The 15,213-nt window shown below is 42.5% G+C and overlaps 3 protein-coding genes across 6 annotated transcripts; all 3 read left to right on the plus strand.

Annotated features, from left to right (window-relative positions):
• Positions 1-330: 330 nt before the first annotated feature.
• LOC148401550 (MAGUK p55 subfamily member 4-like) lies at positions 331-8,089 on the plus strand. 3 transcript variants are annotated; one of them, XM_088369049.1, is made up of 22 exons: positions 363-589; positions 1,033-1,133; positions 1,224-1,345; positions 1,720-1,797; positions 1,876-1,959; positions 2,025-2,156; positions 3,900-3,981; positions 4,450-4,535; positions 4,666-4,740; positions 4,903-5,099; positions 5,173-5,222; positions 5,757-5,774; positions 5,854-5,895; positions 5,988-6,008; positions 6,144-6,158; positions 6,472-6,513; positions 6,594-6,767; positions 6,839-6,919; positions 7,011-7,104; positions 7,194-7,302; positions 7,383-7,517; positions 7,585-8,089. In XM_088369049.1, the coding sequence occupies exons 2-22, from the start codon at positions 1,076-1,078 to the stop codon at positions 7,774-7,776; spliced, it is 1,887 nt and encodes a 628-aa protein (XP_088225175.1). In that variant the 5' UTR covers positions 363-589; positions 1,033-1,075; the 3' UTR covers positions 7,777-8,089. The 3 variants fall into 3 exon arrangements, 2 of the variants coding, with proteins under 2 accessions (XP_088225175.1, XP_088225176.1); XM_088369050.1 differs by having other exon boundaries at positions 4,669-4,740; XR_015857123.1 differs by lacking the exons at positions 4,666-4,740; positions 4,903-5,099; positions 5,173-5,222; ... (9 more) ...; positions 7,383-7,517; positions 7,585-8,089 and adding exons at positions 2,420-2,771; positions 2,899-3,725 and having other exon boundaries at positions 331-589; positions 4,450-4,516.
• Positions 8,090-8,117: 28 nt separating this feature from the next.
• On the plus strand, positions 8,118-11,377 carry LOC148401551 (transmembrane protein 237B-like). Of its 2 annotated transcripts, XM_088369051.1 has the most exons (14): positions 8,118-8,313; positions 8,491-8,526; positions 9,034-9,065; positions 9,140-9,153; positions 9,220-9,285; positions 9,352-9,483; positions 9,574-9,664; positions 9,727-9,884; positions 9,971-10,103; positions 10,284-10,475; positions 10,690-10,763; positions 10,849-10,936; positions 11,051-11,172; positions 11,240-11,377. In XM_088369051.1, exons 1-14 carry the CDS (start codon positions 8,293-8,295, stop codon positions 11,302-11,304), a joined length of 1,224 nt encoding a protein of 407 aa, XP_088225177.1. In that variant the 5' UTR covers positions 8,118-8,292; the 3' UTR covers positions 11,305-11,377. The 2 variants fall into 2 exon arrangements, with proteins under 2 accessions (XP_088225177.1, XP_088225179.1); XM_088369053.1 differs by lacking the exons at positions 8,118-8,313; positions 8,491-8,526 and adding an exon at positions 8,603-8,940.
• A 476-nt stretch (positions 11,378-11,853) lies between these two features.
• Positions 11,854-15,067, plus strand: cyp20a1 (cytochrome P450, family 20, subfamily A, polypeptide 1). The gene is made up of 13 exons (XM_088367517.1): positions 11,854-12,032; positions 12,667-12,716; positions 12,839-13,005; positions 13,081-13,220; positions 13,293-13,460; positions 13,529-13,607; positions 13,723-13,835; positions 13,911-13,965; positions 14,046-14,166; positions 14,243-14,354; positions 14,421-14,485; positions 14,547-14,636; positions 14,723-15,067. Exons 1-13 carry the CDS (start codon positions 11,961-11,963, stop codon positions 14,877-14,879), a joined length of 1,389 nt encoding a protein of 462 aa, XP_088223643.1. The 5' UTR covers positions 11,854-11,960; the 3' UTR covers positions 14,880-15,067.
• The last annotated feature ends 146 nt before the right edge of the window (positions 15,068-15,213 follow it).

The following is a 15,213-nucleotide window of genomic DNA, read 5'->3' on the forward strand; positions in this document are numbered from 1 at the left end:
TTTTTTTACTTAATATTTTCAATTAAAAAAAAAAAGGTAGCCAAATGATTTATCAATGATTAAAAAAATCATCGATGAATCATTGCGTCTCTAAAGGGCACGGAATGAAACAGAGTTAAATTTTTATCTAATGTTTTGTTCTTTAATATTTGAAGGGTTTAAAACTAAGCCGCTTGTCACTCACACAAAAACAAGTCACGCAGAAGAAACAAATCTGTGGTTGTGCTCGCTGACCAGTGTGAAAAGTTTTGCGACACCTGAATCCCGCGCACAACTCTGCCTGCCGGAAAGAGTTAAGAAGATTTATCAGCTGCCTGGCAACGAGCCAGCCGGTGAGGGAAGAACTGGCTTCCGGTGGTCAGAGGCAACAGGCTCACTTGCCCTGGATTAAGTGGGATCGAGGAGATTACAGCTCACTCACTCTTCGTAGATTGGTGACAGCGTTGCGTCCTCTTTTGTGCTTGCTCTCTTGGGAATGATTCACCAACAAATATTCTTTTTTTTTTTAGAATGATAAAAAGTGCAACATCCACAGAAAAGAAAATCTTGTGACGTCATTTGGACTCCGGAGGTATGATCCACTTTTTGTGTAAGTACTTTGGGTTACATCGATTTCTTTTTCAAATATACTTCGTTTGACCATATGTTGTATGGTCGAGAACCTTTTAAATGTAATTTAACATCTGACGAGATGAAATATTTCACTTTTTTTTTTTTTTTACATAAGGGTACAATCGACTGCTTTGTACAATAAAATCCCGTAATAAATAAAATCTTGGTTTTACTCAGCCCGATACATTGTGTTTGCAAGCGGAGATTGACGTATTCTTTGTATTAGTCGCAGTAATGTTACAACCGGCGTGAAGCGTGCCATTAACCCCTGATCTTTTCACACCGACAACCAGCTCGAGACTGGATTAACAGTAGAAAAGTGGGTCAATTGTCACACAAAGCTTCCGAAACTCCACCTGGTGTGTGTATTTGTCAGTGAGCTCCATGAAAACTCACTTGTGCTATTTTTTTCCTAATTAGATTCTTCAGCTGCTCAGGGTCAAAGGTTGAGGCTCTTGTGACCATGAGGCAAGCGGTGGAGGCTCAGGTATTAAGCTCCCACTGTGAACTGGGAGAACAAGGTGAGGAGGGACAGCAGTGATGGTTTTTTTTTTTTTTTTCCCATTATCAGAGCACTGCAGCCATCTGTAGCTAACTGTTACATATTGCAGGACTTCGGCAGATCCTGACAGATGTAGTAGAGGAGGTGAGGCGGACGGTGAATCAGGACATCGATGGAGCAGAGATTCTCCACAGTCTACTCAACGCCCCCTGGTTGAAGTCGCTGCTCAAGGTCAACATGCACACACACCTATCCAGCCGTGTGTAGACACTGAATTCTCTTTTGGTATAATACAGACACACAAAGGGAAGTTTCACAACTGACTCAGCTGCAATTATATTTTTCATTCTCCAGAGGATCAAGAATATATGCAAGTGACTATTGTTGCATTGTGTCGAAATTGATTAAAGCACAGGTGTCAAACTCAAGGCCCAAGGCCCACCATGTCATTTTATGTGGCCCGCAAAGACAAATTGTGAAATTCATGTTATTAATAAAATTGCAAATTGTCTTCACTTTTAAAAATCTGCTTTTTTTAAATATTTGAACGGGTTTTACTAGTCTGAGAAAAGCCTGATGGAATAATGATGTCACACTCTTGACAGGTGTATGAGTGTCTTCAAAGATACCTTCGAGACTCCCCGGCACCAGTTCTGGACTACGCCTGTGGACTCTCATTTCAGGTTTCACTTTTATTTTTCTTTGGATGCTCTTCTGTCGCTGGATGTTTTCTCCACACGGACTTTGTCCTCCCTGTGCAGTTGCTGATTGACATCAAGGCATTGCCGGGCTGCTCTGAAGAAGCTAAAGAGCTTGATCGACTCCTGCGGCAGCCTCACCTGCAGGTAGGCCAGAAATTCTGACCGCTTTGATTTTTGCCCGACGACAAGCCTTTGCAACGCCCACGCAGGCTCTACTTTCTGCACACGACACGGTGGCCCAAAAAAACTACGACCCCGTGTTGCCGCCGATGTCGGCTGACGTTCCAGAGGAAGAGGAGGCCACCAGGATCGTGTGCCTGGTCAAGAACAAGCAGTCGCTGGTGAGCCGCAAAGAGAAAATCATTCTTGTAAATCCGGATTCAATCAGATGAGGTTTGACCTGATTCGACAGACGCCACCTGAAATCGGAAGTGGGTCGCTTTTTGATGGGATCGCCCGGTATTATCGTGACATGCGACCTAATTTATTTGACGAGATTTTGCTTCTTTTTCGGATGCTTCTTTGCATCCATCACATTGCCATTGTGCCGTGAGCCTGCAGATGGCACGACGAGCAGAGAGTCTCAAACTTTGTTGTTTCGCAGCTTTGCAGCTGTCTGAGAACTCACTCGCAACCATCTGCCACGCCCCCTCCTGTGGCCCAAAACCCAAGAACGGGAATCTGCAGTCACTGGGACACCCTGAGACGCCTAACACGGCAAAGACTTCACTTAGATGGGTCGTTGGGGTCCGGCTTGGATGAGACAGCTCCGGTGGTACGCAGAGGCAGCTACCCATCGGCGGAAGCTTCGGGTCAGCAAAGAGTCGGACCGCGTGGCCGACCTTGCTGCGCGGCCATGAGCCGCAATTGTAAAGCCAGAGTTTGTCACACTGACCTCCTCTGGCAGCAGAACGTAAACTACTCTTCTCCTTCGGTTTACAACTCGGTCCTGATTGGTAAGAAATGATCAGTCAGCCATCTTCTACCATTTTCTCATCATTCATCCATCCATCCATCCATCACGTCGCCCACTACGCTTCAGAGATTGTAACTCCGGCGGCCATCTTTTTTGTGTCTTTGGAGATAACTTCATCGAAGAGATAGATGGCAGGAATGAAGATCAATCGTCTCCGCAGCCAATGGCAAACCAGCGTGGGCCCATGTCCCCGCCCTGTTTCTCTGTCCCCTACTACACCAACATGGACCACCACCTCCACTCAAATCTGCCTCCGAGGTTGAGAGAACAGCGCAGTCGCACGGCGCCCCCTAGCCCCGTGTGCCCCCAGCGGCTGGCAAAAATCCCTCCCCTCACAAAGCCGGCCAAGCGGGAGAGTCTGGACGAGCTGCGGAGCACGGTGGAGCTGGCCGCCAGCTCCATGGAGAGCAGCACCAAGGACATCCAGCTCCTCGGGGAGAAGATGGCAAGCGCGACGGAGCGCATGTCCGAAACGGTCCACGACAACTCCCAGGCTCTGAGCTTGCTTAGCCAGGTGGTCGATCGGCTTCAGACGGTCCTCGATAGTGGCAGGACGGAGAGGAACCTCCCGCTAGTAAAATCTGCAGTTGGCGAGCAGCACAGATTTGCTGCGAAGAGCATGCAGCGTCCTTCTCTTTCCTCCATACCTTCGCTCCTGTCTTCATCATCCAGCTCCCTCAGCAGCTGCCCGGATGTGCCCACCACCTCCCAGGCTAGCAGCTGTCTATCTGGATCTCACCACGGCTCTCCAAGCTGCAAGCCCAAAAATCCTCCTCTATGGCATCGCCTGACTAACGGCACCTTGGAAGGAGCCAAAGCAGCTTCCTCCGCTGCCAGAGGTCTCTCCAACCAGCGGAAGAAAGGCAAGAAGACGTAACGTGAGAGGTGGAGCAAGGGAGAAATCCACCTCTTGGATTGTTCAAGATGCTTTGCGGTAGTTGGATATTTTCTTTGTCCTGTCATTCTCCATCGCCATCGTTTTCCTTCGTTCTGATGAACACTTCCGTGCTCTGCTCTGTTTTTTTCTTCCATTTCATGACAGCCCATCTGCCTGAATCCACCAACTGTTCCGCTCACACTTTATGTGTTCTCCCCCTTTCTGTCGTAGGGAGCAACGATAAAAAGAAACGAAATCACGGGGGAGATTTTTGTGGCTCGGGTGATTTACGGAGGCCTGGCTGATCGCAGTGGTGAGTTCTGCCTTCAAGAACTGTCCCACTGTGGACTATCTCCAAATTACGAAAGTCTAAAACAGCACAGGCTATGAATACAGTTTGTATTCAGTTTTTACAGTAACTCATAATTTGAATTGTGAGAAGTTTTTTGGCCATGGGTCAAAATTGGCTATGCCGGAGCATTCGGTTATGGCTGCATGAAAAATGACGGTCAGTGTCGATGATGAAATTAAAGTCTGAATAATTATTATATATTATATTATATAATATTATGTTATGTTATTATATTATATTATATTATATTATATTATATTATATTATATTATATTATATTATATTATATTATGTTATGTTATGTTATGTTATGTTATGTTATGTTATGTTATATTATATTATATTATATTATATTATATTATATTATATTATATTATATTATATTATATTATATTATATTATATTATATTATATTATATTATATTATAGGTCTGCTCCACGCGGGGGACCGGATTGTGGAGGTGAATGGATTCCCGGTGGACGGCTTGGAGCCAGAACAAGTTATTCAAGTTGTGGTAGGTTGTCAGATTTCATATGCGTCTGTTCTATCGAGAGCTTTTTTTTTTTAAATATTCACACCTGCGGAGTGGACAATTTCAAACTGAAAAAGTCGCTCCACTGATTTGTTGTTGTTATTCCAACCAGCAGGCGAGAGCACAGGGAACCATCATGTTCAAAGTGGTCCCCATCACCGACAGGCCAATTCACAACCACACCATGGTGAGTCTCTTCTAAGGTTATCATCAACATTTACAATAATATAAAACTATTAAAAATTGACAACCTTGCTCTAAAAAGTGACTTATTCAAATTTAGTGAAAATAATAAAACCTAAACTAACTGCAATGAAAAATCCAACCCTAACATCTTGTTACGCAACAGCTTTACGTGCGCGCCATGGCGGACTACAACCCTCAGCAAGATCCCAGCATCCCCTGCACGGACGCCGGTGTGAGCTTCAGGAAAGGAGATGTTCTGGAGATTGTAGACCAAACAGACGCTCTGTGGTGGCAGGCCAAGAAACTGCCCAGCAACGAGACTTGCGCGGGCCTCATCCCCTCCAGCGATCTCCTCAAACGGTACGTTGGAACCTCTGCCGTCTACACAAGTGGAATCATCCTTGCTGACATGAAGATTTGCATGATGTTGCAGGAAGCAGAGGGACTTGCTGCCTTATCAGCCGCACACCTGTATACACATACGTGAGTTCACACGACCTTTGTATCCCGACAAGCCTGATTTTCTGGGGAATTGCAAGCCATCAACATTGAATTATGCTGATTGATTTAGAAATTCATAATTTTTGCAATAAAAACATATATTTTCCGCTCAAGTAGATATTTCTGAAATACCAGAAACAAAAATTGCACCGGTCAATAAATTTTTTCCTATGTTTTTTAATCAGGCATGCAACTACATTTTTCTTGACAATTTTTTCGTGTTGATTCCAATTGCAATTCCAAATTCTGTCCTTGGTTTTCTTTAGTTTTTCGTAATAATAATGATGACCATAAGAAGAAGAATAAAATTTATTTATTTATCATTATATTATATTATATCATATCATATATCATATTATATTATATTATATTATATTATATTATATTATATTATATTATATTATATTATATTATATTATATTATGCAAAAACATGGATAAAGAATAATAAGATAGTATCATGCTGACATACTAAACATATGCAATTGTGTCTCATCACCCGCTTGCCTTGCTGAAGTGAGCACAGTGGAAGAAGGTACTGCTCAGTTACCTCATTCAATGAAACATTACACATTCATCATTTCGTGTACTTTATTTCAATCTTCTCCCCACAGAGGAGGACCTCATGGCCATCGATGAGAAATGTGTCGAAGCAGGTAAATGTTCGCTTCACCCAGCAAGTGTGCAGTCAAATTCAACATTGAGTAACTTCCACTGTGTGAATTTTCTTTCTCTCTCCCCGGCCCAGATGAGGAGGCTTTTGAATCTGGTAGGTAAGTCTTTGTTTGCTTTCTGTTCTGATTTGTTCTGATGTACGTACACAATGTGTGGCAAGCCGTTCCTCCCTCTAATCATCTTCTACCTTTTGTTTCTTTTCACGTGCTTTCTGGATACGGAACATCAGACGAGTTAAGAGTCGGTGAGAGATTAAAACAATTAATTTATTTATTTATTATTTTTATTTATTGTTATTCATTTATTTATTTTATTGACATATTTATTTTGTTTGTATTTTTATTTTTGTTATTATTAAATATAAAATATTTTCAAATATTTCAAAGGACTTATCCTTCCCCCTCCTTTGATTATATATTTCATATTGAATAAATACTTTTGCATTTAGCTTTGCTGTAGGATCCCTAATTAGGACATTTACTACAATGTGACTTGTAAACGTTTGTACTCATTCAACATTTCCTTCTCCATTTAAATTGTTTGTGCTGTCCATAAAGAGGGGGATGATTTCAGCAGCGGTGTCGCCGGAGTATACCTCGGTGTGTCATCCGTCGCTCATCTGCATTCAGACATAGATGGATTTGGTGTGGTTTGGAAGGAAATCTTTTTTTCTTCTCAGCTGGTTTCAGGCAGAGCTTGCGTCGATGTCGCAGACGCTTTCACAGCAGCGCCCAAATGTTCTGCCCCAACAAGTGTTGCTATAACTGCAGCAGTGCCCTCAACTGTGCCTACGAGGAGGTCGTGCGCTACCAACGCGACTCCACCGATGTACATCGCCTCGTCGCCCTGTTAGGTACTTGACGTTTGTGCAAACATACAAAAAAAATTAGAGTAAAGTGTCAGGAAAAATAACTTTTGTCTTAGGCCCATCCAGCGTGGGCGTGAATGAACTTCGCAGACGTTTGATTGAAATGAATCCTCACACGTTCCAAGGAGCAATACCTCGTATGTGACCTCCATTTTATGATAACACACATACAGTCCTAAAAAAAAATTAGTTGGAGAATAAGAACACATTTTCATTTCCCTTTGCCAGACACCACAAGAGCACCCAAAGGTTACGAGGAGTCCGGCAGAGAATATCACTTCACCAGTCGAGAGGTCTTTGACAAGATGGTGCACAAAAGCAGGTTTGTCTGATTTCAACTCCCCTAATAAATATGTTTGTGATGGGATCCTTAAAATGTGTTCAATGTGCTAACTGTACCTGTTCCTGCAGGTTCTTGGAGTACGGTGAGTACAAAGGACATCTGTACGGCACCAGCAGAGAAGCTGTGAGGGATGTTTTAAACAGCGGCAAGATTTGCGTCATTGATATCGAAGCAAATGTGGGTGGCCGTGTCGTATCGTCGTGTGTACAAAGACACAAATACTTTTCTCATGTCAGCATGCCTGTGCCGTAATTTAGGCCATTCAAGCTGTTCGAACACATGACCTCCGGGCTTACATCATCTACGTGAAGCCGCCACCGCTGGAGCAACTCAGAGAGACGAGGAAGGACTCGTACATAACCACCGAGTACTTCGTCAACCGGTCCTTCAAAGTGAGTTTGATGATCTGCAGGTAAGATGTTAAGATAGAACTGACGTGTTGCCACCTCTGTCCGATAGGATGAGGACTTCCAGGAGATGGAGGAGACTGCCCGCAAGCTCGAGACCCACTACTCGCAGTTCTTTGATTGTGTGATCGTCAACAATGACTTACAGGAGTCCTGCGTCCAGTTGCTGGCCGCCGTTAGGAAAGCGCAGGATGAGCCGCAGTGGGTCCCCACCGACTGGATACGACCCACCGCAGATTCGTAGACAAAATTGCATGCATAATAATGTTTCAGTCCGATTAGATATCTCCTTGACTTGTCTCAACAACAAAAATCATGGCTTATTCTCTTCAATGTTTACAATTTAGACTGTGAGGTCATTTGTTATTCACTGCTTTGGTTTTTATTGTTCATGTCGTATTTTAAAAGGGGTCACTGCGTGCAATGCATGCCAAAACACGTTAAAATTGTTGATAAAAAATTGTTTACATTGTTGTGAAGCTATAATTGTGACCGATTTGGGTCTTCGAAAGAATGAACTCTTTGAGACACTAATAAATCTTGTCAGGTCTCACTGGCTCTTGTGCTTTTATTTTGACAACACCGGAAGCTAGTTGTTCCAACACTAACTACCTCCGGTTCGGGCGGTGGTTAGCGGTGCCTCAATGTGGCAAGCAAAATAAACAAAAACAAAACAAATACTCCATGTAATGTTTTCAATTCACACTGGATCTAATTATGAATTTAAAAATACGTTTATTTCGGGAAATTTGACCGGAACATGGACAGCGAACTCTCCAAGGTAACTAACGTTCTTATTTAGAAGTAACCCCCCCATTTGCATTGAGTGCATGCTTGGTCGTGAAGTTACACATTTTTTATTTTATTTTTTATTTTATTTACGCTTGAGCTAAGCAAGCCAATAAGGTTGAAATATTTTACAATTTCCCGATGCGTAAACGTGTGTTTACCCTTGCAGAAAACTCGACCCCGGGAGCTCCCGCCTCTGCCACAGGTCAGTCAGTATCAAGATTACTAACTTAACTTCAAAATCAGCGACTTAATATCCTTTATTGTATGCATGCATTAATCTTTCCCATTTTCTGCTGAACTCATGCAGTCTGCACAATCTCAGGGCCACCCACCCTACAATACCCCTGGCTACTTTTTGAATTTATCAGTTTCATCCCTGATTATTATACATTGGAAAGATTAAAATCACATTGTAGTGTCGTCTTTTACTATACATTAACCTTTACCCAGCCATACTCACTCAGAGCAGGACAGGCTTTGACCTGTGCCCTGAGTAATCCTTACTCCTGGCAGATGCATGACCACAGATTTAGCTAAGGATTTAACAACAGGACGTAATGTACAGCTTCACTCCACTCGTGCTTGATTCTTGTGTGGAATGGCCAGAAAGACTCCGGTGAAGTTTCTTCCTTGTTCTTGTCATCCGTCATGGCAATAATTGATCCTATAATGAATAACGAGTAACCTGTGTTTCTCTCCCTTTCTTTAGAGGGGACAAAGGAGCCTTCCCTCAGGGCCAAGGTAGGTTAGCCCGTTTTTCAAAACTAGAAACATCTTTATATGACTTCTTTTTTTCTTATATGTGGGCACTGAAGTGGAGAATCAGCCGGTGAGTAACGAATCGGTAGAAAATCAGAAATATCTTGAGCTCGACTTACCCTTTCCGATATAACAGAAGCGGCCAAGCAGAAGAAGAAGAGAGTGGTGAGAAAAGAGGCGGATGGAGCAGCGGATGGCGACGGTACGATTGTGCTCACATTGACTGGAAACGAATTTGCGCTTGGAACTGGTTTGCGTCCTTTTCCAGATCAGGAAATGGAGATGGAAGGCCGGGGCAGCAGAAGGACCTCTGAGGTGAATGACCGTCTTTCAGTTGAGACAATGACGGGTGGACCCCCTCAGAGGAAGAGGAAGAAAAAAAAGACAGCAGCAACTCTAGGTAAAGTCAGATGATTTCCAAACCGTGTCATCCAGCCCAAAACACAATACCAGATCCTAAACGAGCTTTTGTTTTCATTTCCACTTTAAGATCATGAAGATGACCAAGCTGATCTGGTGAATGGAGACACGATGGATCAGACTACCGATGAAGAGCAAGTTAAAAAACCCAAAAGGAAGAAGTAAGAATCTTCATTCGGATCAATTTGAACGGGCGTCATTTATGCGACTCTGCTCGTTTCAGGAAGTCCAAAGTTGCCGAGTCGTCGATTCCTGATGAATTGGATGTGGAAGAGGATGACATCATCACCGACATGCCTTGCTATATACCGCAGCATTCCCTCTTCTCTGCCCCGCAAGGACAGAGTCAGCCCGTCGGAAAAGTCTTTGTGGAGCGCAACAGTGAGTGATGGAATATTCATTTGGCGGATTTCTTCCTTCTCCAAATACCCACATAAAGTACAGAAACTGTACTTACTATTGTCCAGAGCGCTTCCAGGCAGCAGACCGATCAGAATGGAGGAAGACCAGTGAGCAGGTGGAAAACCTCAACGACTTCCAGCCCATGCAAACGCGCCTGACCACCAGAGATGTTTCTATCAAGGTGCACAAGAACTTCAGGTGAAACTTCATCGTACTGGATCGTTAGAATTGCTACCTGTGATTTTTCAGACTTGGTTTGCCTATTTGTATGAGATAATCGGGCTGTTTTTTTTTATTTATTTATTTGCTTGCTTCCTTGCTTGTTGTTCAGGTGTGTCTTCTTCAACATGAAATTGTCTTTTTTTTTGTCTGACTCAGGATTTTCGCTCTCTACTGTCACGGCTTCCTGGCAGGATTTGCCGTGTGGAACATCGTGGTGGTGTTCGTGTTAGCTGGCCAGCACCTCACGGCTTGGTCCAACCTGCTGGAGCAATACCACTGCCTGGCTTACCCGTCACAGTGTCTGCTTTACATGCTGCTGGCCATCAGCACCGTGGCTGCTTTTGACAGGTACCACTTTATTGGTGTCCACCCTGCTAACTATTTTTTTAAAAAAATAAAACATTTTAGCTGCTTTCTCTGATTTGTAAAGTTGAATTGCTTAGGAAATGCTGCAAAAAATATTTTTTGTGTGAAAACATAACATGGGTCATTATTTTGGGAAGGTACAGTATATAATTTATATAAACGCCTGATTGAAATAAAATGACATATGTCGTGGTAGAGTCAACCTGGCAAAGAGCTCCATGGCGCTGCAGGAGCTGGTCACACTGGACCCAGTGGCTCTTGCTTCCTTCTGTGAGTACTTGGTCCTTGGTTGTTGTTTTTTTTTATTTGCTTTTTTAACAACTTCTCTGCTTCCCGTTTCTTTTCAACACTGCAGTGTATTTCTCAGCATTGGTGCTCTCCCTTAGCCTACAAATGACAAGTGACCGCATCAACCTGTACCCAGACAACAACGCAACGCTATGGTAAAGTACCTTGAATTGCAACATGGAGTCTTTTCTTCATGGGAATTTATCTGAACACACCAAAGTCTGCCGGAAATGTGCAAAACAGAATATTGTGCTCTTGTTCCTCTCAAGGCGACCGGGGTCCGAGCATCAAATTCTCCACCCTTGGGTGACAGTCAACCTCGTGGTGGCGCTGCTGGTGGGCCTAGCCTGGATCTTCATCTCCATCCGACCAGCGACGGACTACACCGAAAGTATGTCATTGAGAAGATCCGGTGTTGCTCTTGTATGGATTGGTCTCATTGTGTTTCTCTTTCTCAGACTATTTGATGGCCATGCAAATTGAACCCCCCAAGGAAGAGGAGAAATCGGAAATGAGCGCGTGATTATTACAGATTGTACAACCTTTGTCAATTTTTTGTTCCGTATTTATACAAATAAATCTCAATGTGTTTTAGATTTATTTGTTCTTGCTTTGTAACTGTGGTTGCTTTGGAATACTTTTTTATCCATTAGAGTTTTGCATTCAAGGGTTAATGAATCTTATTTTGTACAGTGGGTATTAAAAGTCTGCACACCCCTGTTCGTATTCCAGGTTTTATGATAGAAAAATGAGAGCAAGGTAATTCATTGTAAAGCTTTTTCCACGGTTGTGATTTATAATCTGTATAGCGCAATTTCATTAAAAAGTGAAAATTAGCCTGTACATTATGAATTTCATAAAATGAGTTTTTAAACAATTTAATTGAATGTTGAATACGGGAAGTTGATATAAATTTGTATGATGATGTAAATGAATAAATAAAAATAAATAAACAATAATAAAAATTCTAAACAATAAATTAAATTAATATAAATTACGGTAGTGATAATCCAGTTACGGATCTGTGGAATCGATGCTCTCTGAAATAGATTAGTCGTCCCTTTACGGTCCAATCACAGGCTTGTCCAATCGAACACAGATCGACTCGTACACTGTCGACGTGGGAGTCTGATTTCTCTTAGAGTCGGCCTCAAATAGTGCTATTAGAAGTGAACAGTCATGCTGGACTTTGCAATATTTGCTGTGACATTTATTGTCGTTTTGGTTGGAGCAGTTGTGTATTTGTACCCGGTAAGTTACCCGTAAATGAACTGAAAGTTCGCTATGAGGCTTTGTTGTGCTTTTCGTGCACGAGTGTGCGTTACATCATCTGCACACAAACATCTACGTTACCAATTTAAAATTCACAGCCAAGCATTTCAACATTTCCCCTGAATGATAGTAAAGACGTGCCACGTTAAACTGATTCTCTTTGTACTCTTTACCAGTCGCGAAACGTAATTCTTTTGCATAAACTTCCGAATGGGAATTAATAATTAAATTGCAAAATTCTCTACAGGCCTAGAGTGACTCTCAAATATTTTACACTAATTACAACGATAATGACCAACATTATAATTAATATTAAAATACAATATGGGAAAACTGTACATATTGATCATATTGAATGTGTATTAGTTGTTTTTATTATATGTAAATGTAGTTGGGCTTTTAAAGTTAAACACAATTAAACCGTACTCAACTAGCGATTCTTTTGCATACCACTAGAGGGAGCCTGGGTACCACACTTTGAAAATCATTGGTCATCCGACTGTCGTATTAAAAAAACTGAAAGAATTATATAATGTCCTTTCAAGATAAAAAAAATAAGTGTTTCTTTGAGTTCATGTGATGATTATAAATAAGTCTAATTTTTGGTTTTCAGTCATCCAGAAGATCCTCCGACATCCCGGGTCTCAATCCGTCCGATGAGAAGTAAGCGACTTGCATGTTCTATTATTCATTACTCTGCTACTTTCATATCTCAATCAAATTCAATTTTTCAAATCGGCAAGTGCAAAGCAGTGAGCGTGTGCCTCTGGCTGTCGTGTCTTTAGGGATGGCAACCTGCAAGACATTGTGAACCGAGGCGGTCTACATGAATTCCTGGTGGCTTTACACGAGGAGTTTGGCTCTGTGGCTTCGTTCTGGTTTGGTCGGCGGTTGGTGGTTAGCCTGGGATCCGTCGACCAGCTGCGGCAACACATCAACCCCAACCACACAAGTAGGTGTGACCATTGCAAACATGTAAGAATGACAGATTTGTTCTTCATTTTGGGGTTTCCTCCGCTTCCCTCAGCTGACTCCTTCGAGACGATGCTGAAGTCGTTACTCGGTTACCAATCGGGCGAAGGGGTCACCGAAGCTGTCATCAGAAAAAAGATGTATGACAACGCCATCAATGAGACGCTCAAGAAAAACTTTTCATTGGTTCTCAAGGTGTGGTTTTCGAAACAGACCAACATCTCAGCGCTTGTCACGGTGCCAATTTCTCCATCTTGTGTTTGGCAGCTAATTGAGGAGTTGGTTGGAAAGTGGGTGTCTTTCCCAGAGGGTCAACACATCCCACTATGTGCCCACCTTTTGGGTCTCTCCATGAAGACCGTCACCCAGCTCACTCTTGGCGAGCGCTTCGGTGAAGACGCCCAAGTCATTTCCTTCCGCAAGAATCACGACGCGGTGCGAAGTGTAGCTTAAACCGCCTCGGAGTCCACAAAGAAACATTTTTTTTGTTTTCATCCTGGCAGATCTGGTCTGAAATTGGGAAAGGTTACTTAGACGGCACCCAGGAGAAGAGCTCCAGCCGGAAGACGCTCTATGAGACAGGTGTCGCTCCACATCGGGCTTAGTTTTCCAAATGACTCGATTGTAGACGGACAGACGGACGGATATACAAACTCGATAGATGTGCCACTGTGAACAAATAAATGTGTATTTTTAGCGCTGACGGAGATGGAGTCCGTGTTGCTGTCTGTTGCCAAGGAGAGAAAAGCCAATAAGAAGCAGATGGTGTTTGTGGACATGCTGCAAAAGTCGTCTCTCACAGAGCGACAGGTGAGTACACATCCAAGGACTTTTTTTTTTAATAGATATAAATAATAAATCATTTGCACAAACTTTTTATTTCAGATCATGGAGGACTGTATGGTGTTCACTTTGGCCGGATGCGTCATCACCGCCAACCGTGCGTGTTGCTTCGCATTGCACGTCATGCAAAAAAAAAAAAAAAAAAAAATCGAGAGAGTCACTTTTGTCCTTTGGCAGTGTGTATCTGGGTTCTTCACTTCCTGTCCACCTCGGAAGAAGTCCAGGATAGGTTGTATCAGGAGCTGGAAGATGTTTTGGGTTCCGATCCTGTTACCTTAGACAAGATCCCCCAACTCAAGTAAACGTCTCATCATCAGCGTAACTATTTATTTGTCCGATTCCTATTTGTTTTCACATTTTCTGTCATGGAACAGATACTGCCAGCAGGTTTTGAACGAGACGGTGAGAACTGCAAAGTTGACTCCCGTTGCTGCCCGACTTCAGGCATTGGATGGGAAAGTTGATCAGCACGTCATCCCTAAAGAGGTGCAGGATATTATTTGCTTTCCTGATGTTCATGTCATACGACATTAATCTGCTGTTATATTTCAGACACTGGTGATCTACGCTTTGGGTGTAGTACTGCAAGATTCCAACACCTGGAGCGCTGCAAGAAGGTTTGTTTTATTATACCACTTCAGGATGACATATTTACAATACAATCTGATTTACTTTCAGATTTAACCCAGATCGGTTTGAGGAAGATTCAAGCAGAAAGACTTTCTCTCTGCTTGGTTTCTCTGGAAATCAGACGTGTCCAGAACTTAGGTAATGATTGCAATCAAAGCATAAAAAAAAAAAAAAAGTTACATCAAGGTGAACAGTCTGAAATTTAAGTTGTGTTTTCCTTACAGATTTGCGTACACGATAGCTACTGTCATGCTCAGCTCATTAGTGCGGCGGATGAGGCTTCATCAGTTGGAGGGTCAAGTCCTGGAGGTCAAATCTGAGCTGGTTTCAGCACCAAAAGAAGAAACCTGGATCACTGTCAGCAGGAGAAGTTCAACTTAAGTCGTTTGTAGATTTTCTAATTGGCGGCAGCTCTGATCAACTTGTACAGTTGCATCTCCACTGAGTTGTGATATGCGTGGTCCATCATGTTCATCGTATTTTCACATTGTTTCCTTTGACTTTTCAGAATACATTAATGGTGTACTAAAAATCTAAAATCCTGGGATTAAAAAAATCATTTCAGTAAATGTAAATGTGTAAATGCTTTGTTTTCAGATTTTACACACACCCTTTCTATGCCTTTTCGCATTTCGTCTTTATAGAAAAACTCCACAAGAGGGCGCCATTGACTTGTATGTTACGCCAATAGAAACCTGTAGAATTGTTTTTTTTT

Source organism: Syngnathus floridae, chromosome 2 (assembly GCF_059516105.1).
Source record: "Syngnathus floridae isolate MCC-2025c chromosome 2, RoL_Sflo_1.0, whole genome shotgun sequence".
In the NCBI taxonomy this organism is placed as follows: Eukaryota; Metazoa; Chordata; class Actinopteri; order Syngnathiformes; family Syngnathidae; genus Syngnathus; species Syngnathus floridae.